This window comes from Pleurodeles waltl, chromosome 6, assembly GCF_031143425.1.
Source record: "Pleurodeles waltl isolate 20211129_DDA chromosome 6, aPleWal1.hap1.20221129, whole genome shotgun sequence".
NCBI lineage: Eukaryota > Metazoa > Chordata > Amphibia > Caudata > Salamandridae > Pleurodeles > Pleurodeles waltl.
Window position 1 is genome coordinate 1,390,738,339 of NC_090445.1, and position 22,038 is coordinate 1,390,760,376.

General features: G+C 41.1%; 1 protein-coding gene across 4 annotated transcripts in view; it reads right to left on the reverse strand.

The window, feature by feature from the left end:
- The window catches only part of CPLANE2 (ciliogenesis and planar polarity effector complex subunit 2), a 43,975-nt gene extending 22,711 nt beyond the window's left edge, over positions 1-21,264 (reverse strand). The window contains exons 1-2 of one of the 4 annotated variants that reach the window (XM_069240726.1): positions 21,150-21,264; positions 4,883-5,049 (exon numbers count right to left, since the gene is read on the reverse strand). In XM_069240726.1, the coding sequence (XP_069096827.1) occupies positions 4,883-4,994 (112 nt within the window). In that variant the 5' untranslated portion in view covers positions 4,995-5,049; positions 21,150-21,264. Of the gene's footprint in view, positions 1-4,882; positions 5,050-20,997 lie in introns of all 4 variants that reach the window. The other 3 variants (XM_069240725.1, XM_069240728.1, XM_069240730.1) reach the window with 3 other exon arrangements.
- Between the last annotated feature and the right edge of the window lie 774 nt (positions 21,265-22,038).

Here is a 22,038-nt window from a genome sequence, read left to right on the forward strand (position 1 = left end):
AGTTAAGCTTCTGTTGGAGGGGTTGTGAATATTGTTATGGAGAAAAAAAGAAAGGACATTGGGTTAGGAGAACTGTGGTCATTAGCCGATGATGAGGGTATAAAGAACAAAATTACAAAAGGAAAGAACTTGAAACAAAACATTTGGAAAAAGAAAAGAAAGATTGATTGAATTCCATTAAAAAAAGAGGGTGTCCATCGCAGAAAACATGGCAAAGGTGCCCTCAGCGGCATGCAAAGTGAAGGTGTTCTTAGCGGCACACAAGATCTATCCGATGATGAGTTGATAAAGTATAATGAGAAAAATGGTCAAAGAAATACTTGATGAATATTTTAGGACGGCCCCAGCACACCTTAAAAAGTGGTACTCAAAGACCCATTTAGGAGAGGAAATGTTTAGACCAGGTAGTATTCGCCATCCATGAAGTGCTGACTGGTGGCCTCTAGATCATGTTGGGAAATATATTAAGTAATATATTAGGAAGCCTCTAGATAGAGAGGTTAGAAATGTTTTTCTAGAGTGTGCTAGACCTCAAATTGAAGAAAGATGTGTTTAACTTCTAACATGAATCTGGAAATGATTACTTTTCTATTTGGGTTGGGAAGAGACCCCCACCAGGGTCTAGAAAGATCTGTAAAACAATGTCAAGATTGGCTTCTTGACATACTTGTCCCATTAGCAAAAATAATGAACATGGCAAAGGAGACATGCATAAATGGTGAACAAGTGGATGTAGAATTATTAAGAGTCTGGAGTTAAGGAGCCATGGTGTTTTTCGGAAATGCCAATGCCGGCCTGTTGGCAGAGCGTAGAAAGACTATTTTGAAGAGAATTAGCCCAAAATTGGAGGATTTGGGAAATAAGGTAGCATCAGAAAATGCTAAAGGTTTGCTCTTTGGTGGGTGCATCGTGAGCAGTTTAGGTTTATACGTGTCATCTTTCATTGCATTAGATAAAGCACAGATTAATTTAAGAAAGATATTCTGGGTTGTTTTTGGGAGGTCTAACAGACGAGGAGCTTATGCTGGCCGTTGATTGCATAGGTCCCAATACAATTACAGTTACTGAGGAGCTGGAAGAGGGTCCCTAGGTTCAGCATGGTTTTTCCCACAATAAGGTTGATCAGGTCAAGCCAGATGCAACAGAGGAAGAGGTCAATTTACAACAGGATCACAAGGAGATTTATATTGATTCTTTCCAAATGAAGGCAGGTGGTTGTTTGAAGAACTTTGTGGAGAGGTTGGAAAAAATAACAAAGGATCCCTAGGTTTTGAAAACAGTTGGATGTTTTGAAATAGAGTTTGTGCTGGTACCAGTTCATAAGAAAGAACCAAAAGAATTATATTTAACACAAGAACAGAAGGTAATGGCAGATAGAGAGATAAAGGCAATGTTGGAAAAGGGTGCAATATGACATGTAGAGGGACATACAAAAGGGTTTCTAAACATGCTATGTTTAGTGGAAAAAAAGAGAAAGGATGGTGGCTAGTAATAAACCTAAGAGAGTTAAATCAATTCTTGGTTTATAGACATTTCAAAATGGAGGGAATCCATCTGTTAAGGGACATGTTGATGCAAGGAGATTGGCTAGTAAAATGGGGTTTGAAGGACGCATACAGCAGTGTTCCCCAACCCCCGGGCCGCGGACCGGTGCCGGTCCGTGGATCAATCGGCAACGGGCCGCCCCACTGTGGCGGGCGGTAAATGTTTGATAATTTTTCCGTGGCCCGCTTGTCACACAATGGGACAAGCGGGCCACGGAAAAATTATCAAACATTTACCGGTCCGCGGCGATAAAAAGGTTGGACAACACTGGTTTACAGTGTCCATTGAAGAGTAAAGTCAGAGATTTTTAAAGTCCAGATGGAGGAATCAGTTATATCAGTTTCTCTGTTTACCTTTTGGCCTATCAACAGCACCATGGTGCTTTACAAAAGTGATGTGTGCGGTGGTAGCTAAACTGAGAGAGGATTGCACAGGATAATATACTTGGACAACATTCTAATTATGCCACAAAATAAAGAGGAGTTGATAGATCAGCTGAAAGCAATGCAAGATCTTTTAGAGTATTTGGGTTTTATAATAAACAAAGAGAAATCAGTTATAACTGTAACTCAGAAGTTACAGATTTTTGGTTACCAGATAGTCACTGTTGGAATGCAGTTGTTGGTACCAGAGAGGAAAACGAAGCTGAGAAGGAAGGAGGTGTCATAGGTGTTGAAGAGAGAGAGTTTAACGTTGAGATTTGGCAATATTAGTAATCTTATTTTCATACACATTACAAGCTATTTTCCCTCCCTGATCCTTTGCATTACTGGGGGTAACAGAGAGTGAAGGAAGATGCTTTAAGGAAGAGATTATGGTATGGAGACAAGGCGATACTGTACCAGGAAACGAGAGAAGAGTTACACTGGTGGATACACAATCCTAAGGCCTGGAACGGCAGAGCGATTTTAGGATGTGTACCGGATTAATTACTAGACAGATGCAAGCCTTTTCAGTTGGGGAGCTTGAATGGAACAGCAGGAGACAGGAGGTGTTTGGTCTACTGAAGTGAAAGGACATCGCATAAATTGCTTAGAGATGATGGGTAGCCTGCATGCTTTAAGGAGTTTCAGGACTGTTAGGAATATGGGTGTTTGGGCATGTTGGTGTGTGGAAAGGAATTTGGATCCCGTGAGGCTAATGTGGTAGAGGTAGTGAATTTTTTAGCAGAACAGTTGGAGAGGGGTCTAAGTTACAGGACATGAAATTGTTATAGATCAGAACTTCTGTAGGGCATGTTATGATAGGAGGAAAAACGGTAGAAAGTAGTATTTTAGTTTGTAGAGTAATGAAAAGCATGCAACTTAAAAGACCACCTAGGACCATATTTGACATGTTATGGGATGTGCATTTTGTTCTGAAATTATTTTTTATTTGGCCAATGAAAGAATAATTAACTCTAGAAAAAATCTAACCATCGAAATGGCAAGTCTCTTGTGTTTGATTTCCTGGAGTATTCTTTGAGATATGGAAAAGGCCTAAAACTATGTGAAAGTCAATATTTTATCCAAAGTTTGAAGAATGCAAAAAATTGTGTGTGGTACAATGTTTGGAAGATTATGAGGGTAGAGTTTTGGACAACAGAGGGGATGGCGAGTTTCAATTGTTAGTTTATTATTTGAAGCCATTTAAAGCAGTAAGTGCATCTACAATTTGCAGGATGGATTCAAGATGAAACAAGTGGGTGTGAATATAGAAATATTCAAAGCACATTCTGTGAGGGGAGCAATGGCAAGCAAAGTAACTTGGCTGTGAAGAAGATTACAGGATATTTTGAAAGTGGCTGATTGGTCAAATGAGGGTACAATTGTGAAACATTATTTTAGGCCAATAGAACATATGTCTGAAGAGGTGTTGAAGCGCTTTCAACATGCATAATGGTAGCTTCCGGTCTTGTAATGAAATAGCAATTCAGGATTGCAGTAAAGACATGGAGACTAACATTATCCCACCCACCTCACCCTAAGTCGGTGGTCTTCAAACTTTTTAATGCCACGCAGCCCCAGCTGAAAAATAAAAATCACTGGGCCCCCCCCTTCAGAATTTTTTCACAAATTATTTTATAAAGATGGCAATGTTTAAATATGTCTAGATGTATTTAAACATTGCAGTTAAGTACTGTTACTTTATTAAAATTGCAATAACATGTTTTTGCTTAAAACAAAACACTTATTTGTGTAATTACTATTTTGACCAGAGCCTGGCGCCCCACCCCCCACCCCCGAGGTCACTTGAGGCCCCCTAGGGGGGGCACACCCCCAATTTGAAGACCACTGCCCTAAGTTAAAAAGAAGAAAAAAAACAAGCATTTACAATGCAACGGGTCTCGCGTTTGCTCATGTTAAAGCTGATCGCGTTGTAAACTCCTAACCCACTTTTCACCTATCGGGCAAAAGTGCATTTGTGTACACAACCCGAAAAAGTGAAATTAACTATGTAAAGCGCTCGACTTCTGCCAAGCGAGATTGCGCTCGTAAATTAGAGAAAAAGTAGTCCACGAGCCCGATGGAAAAAAGTGAGCCTCGCATGTTTTCTGTACTTGGTCGCTGCGCTCGAGGAGGACTAGCCACTGGAAAAGGCATGACGTATGCTTGCCTTCGACTAATGAAAGCAAGCAGATTTTATTAGGCAAGCCCACAAACCAATAAAAAACACTGACGTGAAGTTGACAGGGCTCCGAGCCCTTTTCTAAATACAAAAGCGTCTTGCTGTGATACGCATGCGCATGCAACGCAGGCTCGACCCTAAAAAGGGGGGGTAAAGTTAAATTATATTAGACAAATGTAAGTAATTTAACCCTGAGTACAGGATTAACTGTAGATATGGCACTTGATTTTCTACAGGAATTGTAACAGAAAGGGTATAAATTATGTTGTTAACGTTTATTTTTTCTTTGCAGACATGCAATCTTAAGAAGAAAGGAGGATGAAAGAAAGGGTTCGTTTCTTCGCAGTCTAATATTTAAAACAGGAAGAGTGTTCTAATGCTGAGGGGCTTATACTTTGTTGAAATTCCAATTCTGGAAGTTTTCTTTGTCATGAATGTTCTTTAAATGTGCTGCAGGAGTGGCATTTGAAAAGTTGATGCATAATGTTAGTATATGGGTTTTTATGAAATCCTGATCCCCTTTAATGTTATTCTGTGACTCGCTATTCCCACTGACTCCGCACAGCAGCCCTCACATACTGCAACAGGCTCTGATACATTCTCATGTAAATGGTCACATATGCTAAAACACATTGTCACTCATTTCTCGCAATATTGGCCTCTTTCACTTCAACAGCAAAGGATGAGGATATCAGTCTGTGCTGTAGCAGCTCGGTTCCTGCAAGGTTACCAAAGAATTTCCTTTTGTTTTTGCGCACTATGCTGCTCAGGAACTCTTTGCCTTCACTGGACCTATGCCAGTCAGTGATGATCACAGAGCCTGGCATCAGAAATGCAGCCATCACTCCACTGCCACGTCTTTCGGCTACGCATAGTCTTCCCAAGTTCAGACAGTCACTGTAGTAAGACAAAAACAAGACAAGTAGTAATATGTAAAGCGACTGTCCACATTTACCTTAAGAAAGACACTGGCATTTTGAAGAACCCCCTCACCCCCCTTCCTACATGACACATTTTGCTACCATAGCTGGCTGCATTGGGAGACCCACCAACTTTTTTTCTGCATTAAACAATATAGTAGTCACCAGAGAGCACAGTTTAATCATCCCATTTTGTGACGGGCATCAGCCTAAAATCAGCAGCATTCTCTTCCCAGCTACAATTTGAATTGACAACTTCTCTGGAGTACAGTTACATGATGACTAAGCACACGAAGGAACCAGATGCAGCAAAATAGATGACATGTCTCAGCTGAGGACGGAATGAACAACCTCAAAACAAGGTGCTTACAAGACAAAGAAGGGCAAAGCTGCGGCAACACAAGAAGGCAACAACTACCATACCGCGGACAAGAGCAAGCTCTCTTTAAAGGAAGCGGTAAAAAGAATCTTCAAACTTCTACAAAGACCATTATCATCAGAAACACGACAACAGGCGCATGGATGAATCATACCTAGATCTAGTCCAGGTTCTGAAACCACTGCCCAATACAAATGCAGCTTTTCAATGATGTTAATAAGCTCATAACACTGAAAGCCCTTACACTAAAGGACAGTACACTAAATGTATTTGTATTACAAAGCCTGCATGTGCAAAATCTGTATGAAAATTTATTTGTGCGAATTCCTAATTTTTAGGCAATATGTAGTCGTATTTGATGAAATGATAATATTCTGCATCGCATGACAGATACCAGTAGTTTTGAATTTAAAACCTAATTTAGTCAGGTCATATTTTGGAATGAGACATCATTTTATTAGAAATGGGAGCTGTTTGCTGGTTTTTTGTTTACCCCACTCCTGCTAACTCCCACTCTAATCAGAGACCCGCTGCAAACTTTCTCTCTTCACAGTTTTCTGTGGACGTTGCAGGTGTGACGTCAATATAACCACTGGTTAGAAAGCATGAATTGTGAATTAAACCTTTTTGTGTTCCCATGTACCATTTTGAGGACTTCCACTGGACGTTCCGGTGTAGACCTGCTGAATGCATTATTATGAATGGGCGCTGTCTGGAAACATTTTGCACTGTATTACTGCATCTCCAGACTATTATTGCTGAGGGGACGAGGGGAAAATGTAACTTACCTTAAGAAATGGGTTAGTGCTAAATTTATTTTCTGTGACACTGTTTATTCTGATTTGCCCAAAGTGATCTGGCCATGATCGTGCATGCTGAATTTGCAGTTTTACTAATTCAGTACACATAAAATGTGTATAAAGCCCCCCCCCCCCCCGGTTTATGGATGGGGCGGTATCTCATTTTACTTCCAAAACTGTCCGATTTTATTGGAATATCTCTAACTGCTAAATGAACTGGAGTGAAAACACAGCTGCCAATGTAAAATTTGCGGTGTCTGAGAATATTGGGGTTCATTGACCACAAGGCTACTTTCAAAACATAAGAGTGCAGTAAACAAACATTCAGATTTCAAATGAGTCCTTACCAAAAACAATACCATAAAGGAGACAAAAGCAACCATAATCAAATTCTTGCATGTCATTGCCCAACAAATAATCTCTCTCAGGAATGCACTGCCCAGCTGTGGTTTCTGTTCCAACAGCTATAAATGGGTTATAAAACACCCCGTATTGAAGAAAGCCATGGTGGACCCAGGGACACTAGCAAAATAAGACTAATCTCAAACTCGGCCTGTACTGCCAAAGCTCTTAGCACTTGGATGAAAAACTGCCTCCTAGGAAGCAGCTACAAAGATGGCAATAAACAAACACTCATGAACACAAGAGAATTACTCCTCAAAAACAGCTAACACCGCAAAGTGGCATGCTCTTACACCTATACCGCTCACTCTCAACTGTCAACACAAATCTCAGAATTTGCATGAGGACATCCATGAGGGTCTGGGAGACATGAGCCCAGTGCTGAACAAATTCTTGCTCTTCTTATCCTATAGCACTCACCACGTAAGATTAGCTGCTTTTCTATTCAAATCCAACACTTGCTGATCACCCCAAACCGTTAGTCGCTGACAATTTCATAGGCTAAATTCCTCCTAGTCACAAAACGGACTTTCACCTGTATAAAAAACAAGCATTTGCAATGCAACGGGTCTCGCATTTGCTCATTTTAGAGCTGATAGCGTTGAAACTCCTAACCCGACTTTTCACCTATCGGGCAAAAGTGCATTTATATACGTAACCGAAAAAGTGCAATTAACTATGTAAAGCGCTCGACTTCTGCCAAGCGAGATCGCGCTCGTAAATTAGAGAAAAAGAAGTCCACGAGCCTGATGGAAAACAGCGAGCCGCGCATGTTTTCTGTACTGGGTCACTGCGCTCGAGGAGGGCTAGCCACCGGAAAAGGCATGCGGTATGTGTGCCTTCGACTAATGAAAGCAAGCAGATTTTATTAGGCAAGCCCACGAACCAATAAAAAACACTGACATGATGTTGACAGGGCTCCGAGCCCTTTTCTAAACACTAAAGAGTCTCGCTGCGATACGCATGCGTGAGCGCATGCAACGCAGGCTCGACCCTAAAAAGACACCCAGATTGGCAGAGCATTCAAGTTATCGAGTTACTTACATGAGTAGCTCATCCAGTCCAGGTTTTTTAGCTGTTTGCTGATTTTTGCAGTCCTTTTAACCCATTGTAAAACCAGGACTGCAAGGACCAAAATTCAAAGAAGTTTGGAACTTGAGACGTTCAGAGCTTTAAGCTTCAGAAGTGAACTGAATTTCATCAGGAGATCGCTGCATCCCTGTCTCACATTTAGATACGGTGTTATCATGATTCAAGGGCTCACGTTGCCTTCTGGTATGCTGCATTCAGGAGCAGTATTAAGTATGATGGTGTATGATGGGGCAACTGACATACTAGCACAGTGGGATCTCAGACTCAACCTACAAGGGAATGGCAGATGTGACATTCAAGACAATTCTGGTGCCACAGACTGGCAATTCTAGATTGTTTTCCTCAGTATACATCACCAAGGAGACGATGACCTGCTCCTTGCCTTTCAACAAAACATTGTCTTCAGATGTGTTATTTCAACAGGATCAGACAAGAGGTAGTGCTACCTCCACCACAATACATTACACTATTTAAAATACCTAGAAGGACCACACTGCACCCTTGGCGATTAAGTAATCTAGTAACTTTAGTAATTACAGACCTAGACCGATATATCTTACATACTTCTCATACACGCTAATCTCCATAAAAAAAAAATCATTTTTAACCAGTGGACCTACTTATCAATAGTGTAGCAGGTGCAGTGGCACCTAGACCCAGAGGTTTTTTTTGGGGGGGGTGGGGAAGGGGGGAACGAGGACGACTCTGCACCCAGCATTTACTGTTTTTTCCTTTTTTTTTTTTTACCGAACCTCGACAAGGATGTCCATATTCCTTTCTTTCATTAGGGCAGTTGGCATAATTCCTATGCATCTGCCCGTATCTCATGTTACTTCTTGGCTAACTTGTAAAGTGACAAATTGTATTTTTGTTTCCCCTGCCTGGCCGTGGAGTGTTGAGACAATGTATGGTAGTTTGCTACCTCTTTTTGACTTTTTATATAGCACAAATACAAACATTTTAGAACAAGAAAGTGAGAGATTTTGGAGAGAAAAAAAATGGGGGAATGGATTTTCCCCATTGATTTTTATTGAAGCAGAAGCGTTTTCGGGTGATATCCTGCTAAAATAACTCCAGTTTTTGCTTAAAAAATTGGGAGTCTCCTGTCTGAATCCAATATATTGGCTTGTATGATAATGGTAATATAAAACACTGGAGATAGATCCCTCACTCCTAGGGGAAAGGGTCCTACTACAGTGTGTTAGACTTCACACAAACACTGAGGACCTCATTAGGAGTTCGGTAGATGATTGGCACCAACTGCCGAACTTCCAACGGGGAGGTTGACCCCACACTGGCTGCCTCCCCACAGGACCCATTAAGAGTTTCCTGCTAGGCTGGTGGGCGGAAAACTTGGTTCACGCCCACCGGCCTAGAGGGGAACAGGCTACAGCATTGACTCCGGCTCGTAATCGAGCAGCAGCAATGCCGTAGCCAGCAGGGTGCTCCAAGCACCCTCACAATGTTCACTGTCTGCAAAGTAGACAGTGAACAGTGCAGGGACTCCCCTGTGGCCCCCTGCACCTGTTCTCCACCAGCCTTTTCATGGCAGTAACACCGCCATGAAAAGGCTGGCAGAAAACAAGGTTGTAATGCACAGGGTAGCCCTGCCCTGGTGGTTTAGGATCTCTGCCTCCGCCAGACCCCCGGATTCAAAGATCCTGGCAGAGCTGGCGGTACCCTGTAGTCGGAGCACCAGGGTTATGTGGCAGTCGGACAACCGAATAGGCGGCGGTCCAGACCCCCACCGCAAGTGTGGCGGTCATAAGACCGCCACACTCGTAATGAGGCCCTCAGACTTCTCTCTACATTAAGTGAAATTCTACCAAAGTATTATTGTATTGTGTTAGTATTTATATAGCGCTTACTAGCCCTGATGAGACATCGAAGCGCTTTTTGGAGAGTATCGCGCTACTCCAGAACCCAAGAGGAATTATAGATCGATTAGTATAGGGAAATATGGGTTCAGTTTTAGTATTTTTTTAGTTAATTTGAGCAGAGGATATGTGAGTTTATTAGTTGGATTGACTAGAGAAATGAAGGGATGGGGGGGAATCCAGACGTGTTAATTAGAAGTTTAAAGTAATAGGATGAGGCTTGGGATGAGTACAGGAGAGATGAAGGAGAGAAGAGTCTGTGGAAAGGGTTAGGGAGATTTTAGTAGCAAGAAGGGTTTTGGATGAGTCAAGGTGAGATAAATGAGGGAGAATTTATTAGAGTTGTTTGGGAGATCATGGTAGTAAAGTGAGGTTTGGGTGAGCTAGATGTGAAAGAGGAGGGAAGAGCTTAGGCAGGGTTATTTTGGAGATGGAAGTAGTAGAAGGGTTTGGGATGAGTCAGAGTGGGAATGGAGGATAGATTGATAGAGACATGACATATGGTGATGGGTAGACACAGAAAAGCTTTCAAGAGAGTACATTTATATTATGTGTATTTATAATTTAATTTATATATATATATATATATATATATATATATATACACACACACACTTTTTTAATCATTTTTTTATTTATTTATATTTTGAGTTTTATTTATAGATTTTAGTTTATTATTATTTATACACACGTATATATATGTATGTATATATTCATATTCATATACATAATCAGCAGTAAATATACATTTGTTAAATAGGTTTAAAGAGTAGGCGTGTTATTTATTGCTTTGACATATTAGCAATACACATTTCCTAAAGAACTATACATATCTAGAATCTACACATTACAAATATTTACAAACACAGGCATATGCAGTCCATTGCTGTTTGAATATGGTGGTTATGAAGGAAAGAGCCAACTCTTGAATAGTCTTCTGAAGACAAGAGTTCTCTGTGGGTCTTATATTTTGGGGTAATGAATTCCATAGTTTGGCTGCTTGAACGGAGAATTATGTACCACCTATAGTCTTTCTCTTGTATGGTGGTGTTCTAAGGCGGGGTGCCAATCTTGAGTGGAGGTTTCGTTGTTGAATGTATTTGGTTATTTTGTTTCTGATAAAAAGCAGTCCTGTTCCATGTATAGCTTTGTGGGTGATACAGAGCAGCTTGAAGGTGGATCTTATGGCAACAGGTAACCAGTGTAGTGCTCTCAAGGCAGGGGAGATGTGGGCCTGTGGCTTTATATGTAATAGTAGCGTGGCAGCAGAGTTTTGAATATGTTTTAATTTTTTCATAATAGAGATGATCCATGGTAGAGGCCATTGGCATAAGTCGGTTTGGATAGTACAAGAGAGCTAGTAGTCTGCACCTTGTGTGGAAATCTGAGGTGGGGGAAGATGCATCGCAGAGTCTTCAAGGTGATGAAGCTTGTTCCTGCTAATTTGTCCACTTGGGCATTCATAGATAACTTGGAGTCCATTGTAATTCTGAGATTTTAACTTCCTTGGATAATTGAGGAGTTGGTCCGAGATCGTCAGGCCAGGCGCACAGTGGGTCATACATTTTCCAATCACCACATATGAGTATTTCCATTTTGGAGGCATTTAGTTTGAGATGGCTCCAAGTCATCCACAGATCAACAGCTCTGAGGCAACTGAAGATTTGCAAGTTTTTAATGTCTTTGGAAAATTCCAATTTAAGTAGTATGTGTGTGTCAACTGCATAGTTGTAGCATGCAAGTTGAAAATCATTGATGAGTTCTGGTAATGATATCATGTATATGCTGAAAAGCAAAGGTGAGATGACTGATCCATGGGGGACCCCTGCTTTTGTGAGATAGGGTTTGGATGAGAAGGGGGAAGAATAGATCATATTAGTTGTGTTTTGAAGGTAGGATGTAATCCAGTCAAGAGCTGTCCCTTCTAAGCCGGGTTCGAAGAGTCCTTGAAGTAGGGTGTCATGGTCAACCATATCAAAGGCAGCCAAGAGGTCCAACAGAAGTAGTGCAGCAACTCCATTGTGGTCGACTGTTTTTTTTTTTAAAGATCATCCCAGCATGCTATGAGCGCAGATTCAGTGCCTCATCCTGGGCGGAATCTAGTTTGGTAGTCTGAAAGTATGGAATTGTCTTCAATGAACTGTGACATCTGGGCGAATGCTGCTCTTTCTATCAGTTTGCCCAGGAAAGGTCCATTTGTGATTGGCCTGTAGTTGTTGGGGTCCTGTGGGTCTAGGGTTGTTTTCTTTAATAACAGACTTATGTATGCCTTTCTCAGGTCTTCAGGAAAAGTTCCTGTAGTTAAAGAGTTGTTGATGATTCTTCTTACAGGAGTGGCAGCAGAAGTAGATAAAAGAATGTTCTTGAAGATGTGTGGTGGACAAGGGTCAGAAGGGCAACCGGAAGACCTGCTTGCTTTGACCACATCCATAAACTCACCTTGTGCTATTTGTTTGAAGGACTGTAGGAGTTGGGTTGGTTTATTCTTAGAGGGGATTTTAGGTAAACGGTTGGCGCTGATGGTTTTCTTCTGTTTTATATAGGAGTCCAACGTGTCTGCCTTGGTTGTATAATAAGTTGCCAGTTTGTTTGTGAAATCTTGAGCAGTGGGATGACTTCCTTCCATGCATTTAGACCAAACAGCCACGGAAGTTGAAAAATATATATGGCTTTAATCCTACTTTCTAAAATAATATCACATTATAATTGATATAAAATCACACATTTATACTTATACCCATAGTCAATTCCTCATAACCAACACAAATTAAAAGGCTGATACTCAAGAATAACATTTTCTTTTTATTTAAGAACGAGTTGTTTTTTACAACGGAATGGGACTCGTATGGGAGCTTCATGAGCTCCTAGTCTAACCTGCCTTTATGTGGAAGCAATTGAAAAGAAAGATGGTTACAAGGAGCTGGTCCCTTTTTCTTAAAATGTGAAATATTAGCCCTGCTTCGTGGTTGATTTTTTTTTGTTTGGTGGGAATCCAAAGATCAGCTGGACGACTTTATATTTGGTTGAGTTTAGGTGACAGTAACCTTGAAATTACAGACACCAAAAGCAATCGTAAATGTTACTTTCTGGATATAACTATCAAGCAAGATTCGGGCCACTTAGAACTTGAATTGGAATTGTTTAGCAATCTCACTGACAATGTAGAGTGAAGTCTCAGTGTTTTGCTTGTATGCATGATAAAGGTCCAGCTGAAGGCTACAACACGTTCAAACTGTAAGGTGACCAGGTCTCCCAGATTTCCCCGGACAGTCCTGGTTTTTAGAGGACTGTACTGGTGTCCCGATGCTTCTCTTAAAAGTATGAAATAATTAAAGTAATTTATCTGTTACTGTCAGGCAACACAGTCCACTGTCTGCTCACAGCAGAGAGACGGAGTGGGGAGCAGAGAGAGGGCGGGTTGTTGGGGGGGATGGGGTTTGCCAGGGTGGGAGGTCAAGCCATAGCTAATTTTACACATGTAGCCTTGTAAATGTGTGTGTTTATATATAAACACACACATGTATTAGCACACATTCACAAAGCTACGCAAAAAGAATCATGACAGGCCAGATATAAAAGTGAGAGTAAAGTATTTAGTCCTTCTTTTATGTCTGACCTGTCCCGGTTTTTGCTGCTCAAAATCTGGTCACCCTACCCAAGGTAATTTCTTAACTGAACCACTTAGACCCGAGTGCGCTAACCAGAAGGTGACCCTTTAATAGCTCCTGCCCTATAGTAGGATCAAACAGCTCAACAAAGCAGAATCTGCGCAGACAGAGCTTGGCAGTGCATCCCGGTCCCAATACTTGAACAGCTCCAAGTAATATGCAGGTCCTTCCTCCCTCCCTCAAGATACTTCCGTTATGCAAACAGATTCGTTCAGAAGTTAAGGATTTCACTCACTTCCGCATTCCTCTTAGGCATTATGCCGCGGCTGCGCAGCAAAGGTCGTAGAATCCAGAGTCATTGAAACAGAAGACGGACTGGTGCCGTCCTAGTCCCGCCTTTCGTTCACTTAACCTATTCATCATCTCAGACTGTTACCACGACAACTGAGTTTTTCCTGTACCTTACCAGATCGTCTTTTGTATTTGTCTTCTCTGGAGATTTTTGTGTACCCGGGCACAGTGTGGTGCCACCGCGCAATTACAACGTAGCAGTTATTGGGTGTTCATTTCAGCCAATGTTTTTCTTTTTTTTAGGGAATAGAAGGTTGCATTACAGGCCTTGTAGTTTTTCATTCTTAAGATCTTTCGCTATAAAGTAAGTACTCATTGAGTGTGTTACAGGCATACAGCCTTATTGCACCAAAGACTCATTGAGGGTGAGCTCCAAGAAGTTATGTTTATATTCTCAAAAAAAGATCATGGCTTCACATACCACCAATGACAGTTCTACAGATGCTCTATAAAACAAAGGGTGGATTCCTTGTTCAAACCCATAAAAACTGCTTGCAAAACGTCCCTTGAAGGCAGGGACTGCCCATTGGTTTTCTGAATGTTTTTTTAGTAGTCAAAAACAAGTGGCTGACCACAGAGACCCATTCTGATTGGTTGATGGCAGGCAATCACAGGTTAGACCAGTCTTATTAGCTTCTGGGAAGCCATTCACTGTAGTTCTGTTCCCTGCACATAAAGTCAAATAACATATGTGACTACATGGATGGGCAGGTAATCTGATAGCAGTTCATAGATCACTGAAGGACACTTTTGGCCGTTCCCTTTATATGTTTGTGATAAATTGAACAGCTGTTACCAGCTCCATCATTATTATACATTATTTTCTTTCACACTGAGGTTTCAAATGCTTAAATTAGGTGAACTATTTACATGTGTGGGAAGATGAGGAATTATCAGATAAACAGGAATAAGTTGTTGTGGAGAGTGGTCAAGTCATAGAGTAGTAAACTGACATAAGGGAGAGGCTGACAATGAAGTGTGTAGTGAAAGAGGTCCTCTGTATGGCCAAGTGATACAAGTGAAGAAGTAACAGTGTGATCGATTAAGTCATTGATGGTGATAAAGTAAGTGGTCATACTTTGTTGTGCTTGTGAAACAGTGTGACATATCAGTGCTGAAAGTAAGTGCTATTTTAACAGTCTGAGGGTAAGCAAATGGGCAAGCAATTGGTGCTGCAAGTGAATTCAGAGTGGATGACTAGTGTTGCCTGCAGCTGAATGTGTGTTGTTTCTAAGTGGTTACGGGCAAACGACCTATGGCGAGGTGAATGACACTACACAGGTTATGTATGTTTGGTGTAATGAGTGGTGTAACATGATGATGGAGAGTCCATGGAATAAACTAGATTTCTTGTGTGGTCTGTTTGTGGTGATGTTACTGTGTAGTATTACCAGTGGCTGATAAGTATTATTTGAGGACAAGTTGTGTGTTTTGAATGAGTTATGCCAGTAGTGTTGTCAGTGGATGGATTATGCTGCAAGCATGAGAGGCTGAGCTGTGTTCTATGTAGGTGAGTGCATAGAGTGGTGTGGGGGAAATGGCATAAGAAGAACAGGTGTGGGTGACATTGTGTGAGGTAAGAGGCTGGTTTCCCAAACGACGGATATAATAAAGCAACCAAGCAAATCATGTAGGAAAGTGATTTTGTTTGAGGTAAATGCTGTCATGTGTGTGTTGTTAAGTGGCAGTGCTGTGCTATGTGAAGACGATTTGTGATACGAGTGGCTCTTCGTGAAGAAGTGGACCATCAAGTAAGTGGTGAATACAAATCAAAAGGGGAGAGTGGAATTATGAGTGGATGATAACTATATGTAGAAGGCCCAGTGGTATGACTAACTGGTGAGAAAGAACAGTGCCAAAAGTGGACAAATAATGAGGTGGTGACTGTGGGACTGTTTTTCATCATGGGAGATGTGAGGTGAATTAGGTGGGTGGTGTTGTAAGGTCTGTGTGACTAATGTGTTGAAAGGGTGGTGCTGATTGAGTCTATTAGTAGCTTGAAAATGGGTGAATGATACTAGTGAGTAGTAAGTGGTGTCAAGTAGTTCAGTGGTATGCACCAGTGGCTGTAACAGAGTAATAACAAGTAAAGTAGTAAGTGGTATAACTGCCTGAAGGCAAAAGGTGAAATCTTGGGAGTCACTTCCCAAACGTGTGCTAAGAGACTGCAGAAGATCAGGGAATATATTGAGTGGATATTGGTGTAAGTGATGTAACAACTTAACTGAGAATCATTGTACGGGGTACACACGGAAGGCAAGAATGCATGGTGAGTCTGTAGTGTGAAAGGTTGTATCTGAGGGAGTAGAGGGTGATTACTTCTGTGAATATCTGTAGTTGGTCGGTATAACAAGTAAGAGACTATGGGGGTCATTCTGACTCCCGCCGGCCGCGGTAACTGCGGTGCCGGCGGGAGCCGCCAAAATACTGCTGCGCGGTCAGAAGACCGCCGCGGTTATTCTGTGTTTCCCGCTGGGCTGGACTTGTGCATATGAGTGATGTGAGAGAGGGATATCATAACTGACTGTGGAGCATGTTGATGGCGAGCAGGAACTGTGCTGGGGATTACATTGCTTCCAGTACTAGATTTTAACTTTAAAATCTGGCATTTTGGGAATAACCCTGGTTTGGTCAAATTGAAAAAGTTGAACATACATACCTAAACACAATGATTTGTAAAAGAAAGTATAGGACACTGAGCACACAATAAAATGCTTGGCTGCATGGATGTGTCCCAAAAAAAAAACCACAAACAATGCATGAATACGGTTAAATTCTACTGGTTTGCAATTCAATTAGCTACACATGAGAAATGAATAATGAAGTATGTGCTTGCTTGAAACTGTTGTTTACAAAAATTGTTCTAGTTTGAGAACATTGTAAGTATACCAGTATCACAATAGTCCCCATTTTAAAATGACTCCCCTTTTTAGTTTGCAAAACATCAAGACCAGCAGATGCAAGTTCTGTTCAATAAAATGTACTATTTCTATTCTAAGCGTGTTTGTTCTAACACATACATTCCCGTAGCAACATGCATGAAGACAGCAGGAAAACCAGAGATAAAGTACTAGCAAATTCAAGAGATGAATACAGTTCTTGATTAGAACTCCGTGGTGGTCACCATTGTTTTCACACAAAAGCATTCTGCTGGTGCACTGTCAGTGAAGCAAGTGAGAGAAAACTGTTGAGCATTGGTGTCTCCTGATGCAGTGCTGACTGCAGACATCAGTGTTTTAGCAGTGGGTGGCAGAGGGCTGTAAGTGTCAACAATGTGTGATTAATTTTGTTACACTTGGCATCAACTACTCCTTTACCAAAGCACAACGCTATCGTCCTGTTGAATGCATAGCAACGGTACAAATTTCAATGGTAGGCTACCCATTTCTCCTGCAGCACTCTTCTTTTCATATTTAACCCCTAAACACTTTTTTATGAGGCTAGAACACACCTTGGCAATTCCTGCCTTGGTGTAGAAAAAAAAGTATGTCTTGCTTTTTGGCCTATTGGCTTTGCCCTGCTCACAGCACCCTAACCATGGCTAGTAAACAGGAATAAAAAGCCTAAACGGCTTGCTGTATCATGTTGCAGGTTCATGCACCAAGCAATGCCCAAAATGGATGTATAAACAAAATAGGAAACGGGGTGTAAGTAACGCAAAGGGCATAGGGGGAAGCAACTCTGAGGCCACAGTGAAGGAAACAACGCAGAGAATGAGCAATGGGAAGGGGTGTAAGCAAACAAGAGAATGCAAAAAGAGCACAGGAGCTTGAAGGAGGAAGTTATATAAAAAATGAACATGCATGCAAGAGCTGCTCGAAGAACAAAACTGTGGATTTTTTTTTTTTAAATAATGAAAATAAATCCAGGGCTCGAAAAATCATAAAAATGTTACTAGACCTGCAGGTCGAGTAACTTAAATAATACACTTGACCTAACTGTAATGTACTTGACCCGTAAACTGGTCTCAAATTGTGAGATCCTGTACAATTAGTTTACAGTGTCGCCTTTTTCTTAATTCTCACATATGACTGCACCTTCAAATATGTGAGCTCAGCATTTCTGCAGTACAAAAAAACTTTTGTTTGATTTAAGTAAAGTTTGCTCCGTGCATCATAAGAATCTAGCCCACGTAACCTAAGACTTCTTTTAGTTTACTAACAACATTGCCATCAGGGCAGGAGTGTTTCTCAGTTTGTTTGAACACTCAATTTCAATAAATATATTACAAAACCATTGTATGGTAACATATTGTCATCTACACACACCAACTTTCCAAGAAATGTCCAAAAACCTCTCCACTAACTTGCAGCTTTACTGATAAAACTATATAATGTATTAACAATCTATCAAAATTGGGTTTCAGAAAGTACATGCTTTGCACATCAACATGTAAAGTATTCTGATTTGTTTACATCCTATTAAAATATTTTTTCATCACACAGAAATATAAAAAAGGGCTTTCACAACTACTGAAATATATTTTGAAATGTTTGCACAGTTCACGTTGTCATTTAAATGTTGTGTGATAGGAAAAACCTGACACCCTATATCCTTTTTTTTTTTTTTACATTCCAAGCAGCAGGCACCACAGTTTACCTTACAAAGTCCCGGAACTTTGCAGTCAGAAGGAAAATTAATTGTAAGAAAAATTGACTTTTGACCTCTGTCTGTGAACACAATGCAAATGTGACATAAGAACAAGATTAAAATAAATCTTTTATTGCCCCTCCACTTTTCAACTGAACAGAACACATGTTCAGGGTCAACTCGCCAAAAGGGACGAGTAGATATTTAAAAAAATAGCTCGACCTGATCAAATAAGACTCGCCAATGCGAGTGGATTTTTCTAGCCCTGAGGTGGGGTGACAGGAGTACAGAGGGAACTAGAGGGCAAAGTACTCCAGGTGGCACATTAAGAGGGAGTGGAATACAGGTGTGTGACAGGAAGAGTACATTTTGGAGGGGGGGCAGGCACAGGGCGTGTACCACAGATGATACTACGAGGGCACTGCTCACAGGAAGAGGCAGGAATGAAGTACAGAAAGCAGCCATTTTTTAGTGTCTGGGGGCCTGGTGCCATAAAAAGAGGGGGCAAGATTATGGAAACAGTGAGGATAAAAGGCAGAGAGAGCGATCTGACCCGGGCACCATTAATTTCAGCAGTTGGCAGGGGATTGATGATGAGGGTAGGTGGTCAAAGAGGCTGGGAGACAATAGAAAGATGTGGATGGGTAAAAGATGGATGTAAGGGATGTGTGACTGTAAGATTTAAGTAATAGGTGAATATATTGTGACCATATTAGGAGGGCCTCGTATGTTTTGCATGTAAAAACACCTGGTTTCCTGTTGTAACCATCGAAAATATTTTCATCTTCTACCATATTTGAACAGAGTCCTTGAGTATCATTTCAAAATTATAGACAGTTCACATTGCAACATAGACTGATAAAGGAACTGAGTGATTGGAGAGAGCAGATGCCAGTGACCTTTGAACAGGTCAGATAAACAGGTTGTTACCTGCCTCCCGCCTTTAACACAGACTATCCTCAGGTATGTACTACTCAACTGGTCCTTGTATGTGGAAGAGCAATATGGAATCCTTTTGTACCTTGATCCGTAATCTTTACACATACAAATTTGATAATCATTTATTTGCGTTGTTCTCTCACGTTTTCCATTACACATGAATGAACTTCTGCCCAAGGTATTCCCATGCTGATTCACCAACACAAGCAGCCAGATGATATGGCTCTTGTATCTAGTGACAGTGCTTTGTAGCTCATAGAAGCAGTGACAGCTTCTTGTGCCTACCAAAATAACAACTGATTTGCTGTGGAACAGTTGTCAGCAGCTCCCCCCAATGCAGTTTCTTCTTGTCTTTTGCCACTCTTTATTTTTTTGCTTTGTATTTGAAGGTTTTACTTGTTTCAGCCTGTCCATCTCGTCTTGGTCTTTACTGTGGAGCACAGCTGTTTAAGAACTTTGATTGGTTCCTTTTCTCCTTCCTCAAGTATCTGCTTTTTTTTTTATTTATTTTCTTTTTGTAAAAGACCTCCATGAGAGTGTCTGTGTTTCCCAGCTATGTGCTTTCCCGCTTCTCCCATTTCAGGGCTCGAAAAATCCACTTGACTCAAAACTATTTGCCTAAGATCACACAATTTGAGACCCGTTTATGGCTCAAGTACATTACAGTTAGGTCGAGCGGAATATTTATGTTACTTGAGCTGCAGATCTAGTAAAAATGTTATGATTGCTTGAGCCCTATCTGTTTCCTCGCTGCCCTGCCTTCGTTAATTAGATGACAGCCCATTCCTGTCTTGTGCAAATTTTCTCTATTTGTTTAGGGATTGGCTGCTCAACTCCGTCACTCATTTGCTACCTTGTCACCCCATTACAGCTACATTCTGTTAACCCATCTCACATCATCTACTTTCTGGCCACTTTTTAAATGTTCACTCTGTCAGGGCAAATATGTCACCTCATTAATGCCGTTCAACACCCTAATACAACAATAACCAAACTCTGCACACTTTGCTTCATTTTTATTAACTTGATTAATTTGAGCTAGACATATTTTTGTTAAAACCTGCAGATTATGTGGCAAATGCAGCAAATCCATAACTACGCGGAACACGCCAAGGTCTGAAAAATTGATTTATTTCGGTGACCCTCTCCACAGTACACAATACGTCACAACTGGTGTTCACGCACAGAACTATCAAGTCACTGTCTTCTCTCCTGCTTTTATGGGGGATAGTTAGTTGCACAATACTAAAACAAAATCCATTCAAAAACTTCGCTGAGTTTCCAGAGCTGGAGTGTGTAGTACAGAATAGTTTTCAATGTCTTCCTGTTTTCCCAGTCTGAAATGCAGTCACATTTTGGAACGGGCACTGAAAGTATGAGGTCCAGTCCTGACAGAAATTAAAACTACACACTAATGAATTAGGCCACTGGAGAGTGGGTAGCACGGCCGTGAAGCTGAAAACGTTACCTCTGCAACAGATGCAAGAGATTAAAAGATTTACAACTGCGTGTTCGATGCTTTTGAACCTGGTCGAATCGGCTGTCGCAATGAACAGCAGAACGCCGAGCCAATGTGTACTAAAGTACTGGTCGGTAAAAGGTGTACATGAAATAGTTTGACCTCAAACTCAGATTATAGGAAATACAACATCGAGCGCAAAGTTTCCGTTTGAATAAAAAGCACCATCGCCACAAAGTAAACAGCTAGATCTACAAAATATGGACATGAACTGGAGGCAAAAATACCATACTCACACCCGGTATTTACTAGCTAGACGTTCTTCTAAAAAACGAGAAGGTATATGTAAATCAATTGGATAGCAAGTGACCCATAGCAAGAGAAGTACTCTTTAAGAAAACACACCGAACAAAACCCACAAGACTCACCGCGCCGTATAGAGTTTGTAGGATAGACAGAATCCCACCTCTCCCAAGTAAAGTGCCAAAATCAAGACGCTGTGAGAAAAAAAACGAAAAAGGGTACAGTGCTTCCTGCAGCCACCTAGAATGTGTGAAGCTGCCTATCTCAAACTAAACACCTCCATTCCAATCCTTCCTCCCTCACTCTCGCTCTCTCCTGGTTCGATCGTCAACAGACCCTCCGGGGCATACACTCTTCCGGACTATGCCGAAAGACCGGAAGCTGGCACACAGGAGACCAGGCTCAGAAAAATGTAGAAATAGAAAGAGGATCAGCGAGCAAACCCCTGTAATGCTGTGCAATGGGAACATTAGCCAGCTAACCACCACAAACTAGAGCGCTAACCTACTCACATGAATGTTCCCTCAATGGCGCCTGTGCTGTTGGACAAACCACATTTGGAATCTTTGGTTATGTATTGTGTCTGCGGTAACAATTGCATGAGTTATGAGAGGCCCTAATTAACAATTTAGTTGTGACTGGCTTGAAAGTTTATTCTTGTACGTAAAATTCCTGTCAAGTATTGCAATTATGAGAGTTTTTTTTTAATGCAAACATTACTTGATATTATTCATTACCTATTTTAATAAACGTAATTTCCCTCTACTGAATGCTTCAGCATAAAAGTGGGGTGAGCCAACAAATTGACATGTTTAGTCAAGTCAGAGCGAAGCCAAGGGTCTGTCTTGAATCTAAGAACCAGTGCAGAAACTGAGCCATAAATATGTTTGGCATGTAAACCTGGCTCCAAACGTCATGTAAAAAGATGATAAAGATTCTTCAAATTTGAAAAAGTGTATTTCCTAAAATAGAAGTTTTAAAGCTTGGAAAAAGGATTACTTCACCAGGTCGAAATGCCAGTTTTGAATTGTTCACAAAGGGCGCAAGGGCAGGCTTGTAGACATGTTTGCAATGCTATTTGAGTGGGTGTCATAAATAAGTGCTGCAACCCACTTCATTTGTATTTAATTTACAGGCCTTTCGGCATACACAGTATCATATCCTAG